Source organism: Haliotis rubra, unplaced genomic scaffold (genome assembly GCF_003918875.1).
Source record: "Haliotis rubra isolate DU_JTF1 unplaced genomic scaffold, ASM391887v1 Scf1911, whole genome shotgun sequence".
Lineage (NCBI taxonomy): Eukaryota > Metazoa > Mollusca > Gastropoda > Lepetellida > Haliotidae > Haliotis > Haliotis rubra.
In genome coordinates, this window is record NW_025765905.1 from 67,509 (window position 1) to 73,508 (window position 6,000).

The 6,000-nt window shown below is 41.7% G+C and overlaps 1 protein-coding gene across 1 annotated transcript in view; it reads left to right on the forward strand.

Annotated features, from left to right (window-relative positions):
- The window catches only part of LOC124274529 (sacsin-like), a 29,824-nt gene extending 25,092 nt beyond the window's left edge, over positions 1 to 4,732 (forward strand). The window contains exon 6 of the mRNA XM_046709892.1: positions 4,680 to 4,732. Within this exon, the coding sequence (XP_046565848.1) occupies positions 4,680 to 4,732 (53 nt within the window). The remainder of the gene's footprint in view (positions 1 to 4,679) is intronic.
- The last annotated feature ends 1,268 nt before the right edge of the window (positions 4,733 to 6,000 follow it).

Below are 6,000 nucleotides of genomic sequence, written 5' to 3' on the forward strand. Positions count from 1 at the left end.
TGAAGGACAAAACTGCAGATGGCCAGGGACAACCAACAGCATAGGTGATTGAACTTCTCTTTAAACAGGCTATACACACCATGACTTTTATTTCCTTGAACAGTGAATAAAAAGTACAATGTATATATATTAAATTTCCCTAAGACTGCAATGTACTATAACCAGGATATTTAGAGTTGAAAACATTATATATATTTTATAAATATTTAAGGAAGAATTTGAAGTTAATTCTAAGAAGGGTGTCAGATGTACTGGAGATGCATTGACCAAGCTAACATGAACTATTGATGATTTACTTTTCTTGGGGGTAGCAGATTCTCTGAATTGACATCAACGAGAAGTTAAGCGCTTCAAACTGCAGTTTCGGTTGGACTGGGTGGACAGACATTTGCGATTTAGATGGTCAGGTTGTGTCATTTAAAGGGGGCAAGAAGCATAGGATCTGGAAATGAAAGTTTGATTAAGTATGTTTACAGTGATCTACCAGTCTGAGATACTCGAGTTAGATATGTAGTTTAAGGTTGATGTACGGAAGCCGGATAGCTAGTAATGTCATTTTTATCACTGGAGAGAAATTGATGGTGCCAAATAAAGTCTCGAAAGGGACTAATGAAAGTAACTAATTGTGAGTTATTGGCTTTTGAGTCATTGCTGTAGAGGTAGACGTCATTTCGGGGAGGAATTTAAGAATTAGAAGAAAACTAAAACTTAGCTGACTGAGAGAGAGCGAGAAACATTTGCCCCACTACTGACTTGAGAGGTTCTCTACATATTAGAGAATACAGCTCAAGATGAAATTGTAGCAACTTTAGGGTTGTGAAAAGAAACCAACAAGTTCTTCCAGGAGATGTGTGAATCTGTGTTTGCATGAAAACCGAGGAAATCTAAAGAATGTTGAGGACCTTTGTGAGAAGAATTCATGCTAAAATAAATGGACTTGAACACCATGCGAGGACTTATCTTTCACTATCCATCTTAGCTACATCATCCCGGGAACCAGAGAGTGGTAAGACAGATTGCCTAGGAATAAAGATTTTTTCCAACTTACCCGACACCCTCAGGTAATAGTATACACTGAGATAAGATACTGTTGACACGGGGAGGAATGAGGAAGGCGAGTAATGGCACAATGCTGACAAGCGGGGATTCGGTGGTAGCCTTAGCGAAGTGAGGTAACTCACACCATTATCCATCGCGGGTAGTGTGATGACATAGCAACTGATGACATCGTATGTTGTACGTAATGTTTGCAGCCGCGCTGCAAGCAAAGTCAAGTTTATAAACAAAGGCATGCGTGTATGACGCCAACCTTACATTTGAGTTCGCTAACAAATGGGTAGGACATAATTAGCGAATAAGACAGATCGAAGATATTTTGGTAGTAGTGCCCAATGATTTGGCTACGGTGCGAGAAGTAGCAGCGAGAGCATATTACACAATCCCACTTCTCACTTTGACCAAGCAGGCGAGAGGTGAGCATATGCGGCGTATGATTCTATCACCTACAGTAAGGCACAAATTATGATTATGGGGTTTTCGCTGTTTCCCAAACATTACGCCAGCGATACAAATTGCCGACCCATCCACACAGCACGAGCATATATAGGTATTAGAAACAGTGGATATCGAACAGCAGAAACAACCCCAAATCAGCGGAAAATTATATGGAATGTGGTATTATACTTATTGCCGTTATTTTAGCATTATCAAGTTAGTTGGCAGTTAAAGCATTGATAATATTATTGCGGAAGGAGTCCATTGCACTGATTATTGGAGTGCACCCCGTCAGCCAAATAATGTTCCGAGCTACATTTGACTTAATCAATCTGATGCATTGGACGCTGACCCCATGGAGTTTTCAATTCTGTTAGCCAGTCTTGATTGAGCTTTGGCAGAGAAAGTTCAAGCTTTTAATGTTCACAGCTGCGAGGACCGCTAACCGCGTGGCAACATTAAGGACCACACCAACCTGGTGTGTACGTATGCATTAACTTGGCATACAACAAATGCGTACTTCGAGGATGTTGTCGTACACATGCACCTGGCGGACATTTGGCACATGTCGTTTGAACCTAAGTGGATCATTTAGCCCATTTAGAATTAGTGTTACCACAGAAACCAAGGAATTGTTAAGGAAGATCCGGAGGTGAAGCGCCATTGCCTCCCCGCCTCAGACTTGCCATCGTGGTTGTGCCAAGGCGTTGCAAATGTTGCTCCAAGCTTCTCTGCGGCTCTGGCCATGTAGCGCTGTAAGCCAATTACTCCAGGCCACATCTGTAACATATAGATCGGACAGCAGAAAATTTGCTACAACAACGCATAATTAATAGAGAGCCAAGCTAGTAAATATTAACTAGATTAAAGTTAATTTATTTGTGGGTATTTTAATGAAGACCTCAATATAGCCTTGGTATGTCTTGAGATGACCATCTACCATGATAACAGAATTATGCTTTCATCCAGGCTTCATTAATCGCCAGAGTTGCATGGCAATCCTATTCACGAAAGATGTGAAGGGTATGCTGGGTCGATCATAACCGACATGTAATTAGCTTACTTATTGAGAATGGCCTGAAGAGGAATTGATAGACGCGCTACTGGCTGAGCCATCAAAGATGGGATGTCAGCTGTGAGGTGGTGCATGGTCTGGTGTGAAGCGATACCCAACAAGCGCCTAACAGGGCATGGATTCTGAGACAATAGGAGAAATTAGAAAGGACTGTTGCTCTAACAAACTGGTCGCTTTCGAAAACCTTATGTGCAATATTACTCCCCGGTCGGAAGAGTGACATAAGTGATTTGCAGTGAAGTTTTTGAATTATCGGCCTGTGAACTGCAAACCACCTGCTGACCCTAAGAGGCCGAAAGGCTAATGTAAATGCTGATTTAAGCATCTGAGCTTCGTAAGAAGAGCTGCAGATAGCTAGACAAAACATTGGCGATTCGCTGAAGAATTGGAAAAATGATGAGCTACCGGTATGTCGAACTTAGCTTTAATCTTGGCGCATTCCCGATTCGGCGATGATGGCTTTCCTAGCCAAGAATGTGATTGATAGAGTTATTTAGTTTATGCCAGATGGAGGCGAAATCAAGGCCCTTACGAATACGAAAGGTTTACCTTGAATTCGACATATAGCCTATGAATTGCAAAAGTTGGTCTAGGCAAGGGGGCCGCCTAGTTGTAGGCTATTCATGGCGGCTAAATGTTGGAGACATTACTTAGTGCTGTGTTATATGTAATGCTTAATGTGTATTGAGATAAAGAGGATGGACCAGTAGTCTACGAGGATTCTGTCGCTACAATCTCCCAAATTACTTTTGGTAAGCTGGTTCGCGTGGGTTTGGCGTCTGGAATACTTGTTGAAATCTGCCACTGAAAACGCCGCTATAAGGCGTCAGCTATAGCGCTATAATGTGTGCTAATGTACTTGGAGCAGAATATTATGTTGTGCTGTCAAGGAAACATGTGTGTCCTGGCCTCAAACATGGAAACAAAAGGGCTATACCAAGGATATGACGCTCCTTGAATTATTTCCCATTGTGGTAGTGTTAAAAATGTGGGGAAATAGTTTGAGCAACAAAAAAGTTAAGTTCACATGTGACAACCAAGCAGTCGTACATATCATCAACAAGCAATCATCCAAAAACAAAAATGTCATGGTGATAGTTAGGTGCTCACGTGGTATGGCGACGCCAACAATAACACAATTTAGCGGTTAACGCTAAATGCGATTATGTGGCAATTGTTAGAACTTGGTTGCTTGAAGGACAAACTGCATAATTATGTTGCAATTGTTAGAACTTTGTTGCTTGAAGGACAAACTGCAGATTATGTAGCAATTGTTAGAACTTGGTTGCTTGAAGGACAAACTGCATAATTATGTTGCAATTGTTAGAACATGGTTGCTTGAAGGACAAACTGCATAATTATGTTGCAATTGTTAGAACTCTGTTGCTTGAAGGACAAACTGCAGATTATGTAGCAATTGTTAGAACTTTGTTGCTTGAAGGACAAACTGCATAATTATGTTGCAATTGTTAGAACTCTGTTGCTTGAAGGACAAACTGCATAATTATGTTGCAATTGTTAGAACTCTGTTGCTTGAAAGACAAACTGCATAATTATGTTGCAATTGTTAGAACTCTGTTGCTTGAAGGACAAACTGCAGATTATGTAGCAATTGTTAGAACATGGTTGCTTGAAGGACAAACTGCATAATTATGTTGCAATTAGAACTCTGTTGTTAGAACTCTGTTGCTTGGAAAGACAAACTGCAGATTATGTAGCAATTGTTAGAACTCTGTTGCTTGAAGGACAAACTGCATAATTATGTAGCAATTGTTAGAACTCTGTTGCTTGAAGGACAAACTGCAGATTATGTAGCAATTGTTAGAACTCTGTTGCTTGAAGGACAAACAAATGTTTGAATTGCATAATTTTTGGTAGTTTTGAGAACGTAAACGTTTCAAGTGGTAGTAAGAATGCATCACTGGTGGATCTTGGCTGACTGAAATTGTGTTATCATTCCTAAATTCATTGTTATTAAAATATAAAACATCTTTTACCAAAATAATTGACCTAATGTTCCAGTGTTAGTTGACATTTTTGTTTGTTTGGTTACAAAATGAAAGCTACATTGCCATGACCATTCTACAAATTTGTGGCTGCTTTTCTTCAGATTTCCCTTGTGTTGTAAGTGGAGACACTGTGGTATTCATCAACCCCATGTGAGGAATCTTGACAAAATTCCTACTATGTGAGAAGAAACTCAGCTCTCTTCCTATAGAGACCAGGCAGGACCTCAGCCTTCAGGTCCTCCACATGCGGGACATTTGGCTTCACAGATGATGTAGCAGAAGGAGGATTATATGGAAGGAGACTATCTTGTGGTTTCCCCTCAGAAAAATTAGAGGCTGTCAGACAATTGTTACAATGAGAAGAAGGTATTCGGATCTGCTTTCTCAGAAGAAGCATTCCAAGGCTGAAGCTTCCATTACCCTCTTATTCCTACAGATCCATTTAGAAGATACAGCCCAGTTGTACCGCGCAGGCTATCTGGAAGCAACACTGAACATTAATTTGACTGCAGTAGCTTTCTACTGCCTGTAAGCCAGCTGGGTCAGAAACAGAAAACAGGTTTCATCAGTAAAGTAAAACCCAGTTAAATGGAGGGATACCGCCATCATCAATAGAAGTCCAGTTACCTTGACTGGAAATACAGGAAAGAGACATGTCTGCCCAGGGCCGGATTGTTGCCAAGCTTTTACAAAGGAGGACAGATGAGTGAAAGTTCGAACAACTGTGCAGTGATTGTCTTCCCCTACTCCTATAATGAGTGGCCGGGTGCCCCATTGATTAACAGTGTCCAAGTCATGTGTTCTTGCTCCCTTCCTCACGCAGAGTCCCACAGTCCCACAGGTCTGCAGTTCCGTGTCAATGGCTTCTGCGCGCAGGGTCAGAGATAAGGGGCATGTCAAGTGGCCCACAGCAGATCAACTGCAGAAGTGGTTCACTGGAGACCAGCTATTAGAATTGGAACAAGTGTCACGTGAAGTGAAGTGCTACCAGAGGTTTATTGTAACATTCTCAAATATATCATTCAGTACTCCTAGAGAGCCAAAGCAAGTTCAGAACCAAAATGAAGCAGCAGGAACATAGGGCCATACCAGCAGTTGCTGAAGTTGATGTAGAACTGGAGGCCAGTGCCCTTTCACTGTTTCATGACCAGCTGTACCACACCATGCTATTCTCAGAACACTCCAGCCAAGAGGGATTTGGATAAGACTGGAGGGAAGGGTGTTCCTAGTGGATAGAGACCAATGGAGCTGCGGTCCATTGGTTGGTAGTATCATTGCCAGCCCCTCCCAGCAGAGAACATTGTGCGTGCACCATCAGCCCACTATTAAAGACACGGTGCAGTTCATTCAGCAGGGTAAACATTGTGACGTAAAAGCTATCTGCTTAAGCTTGCTGAGATCCCGGGTACGTCAGAAATACCC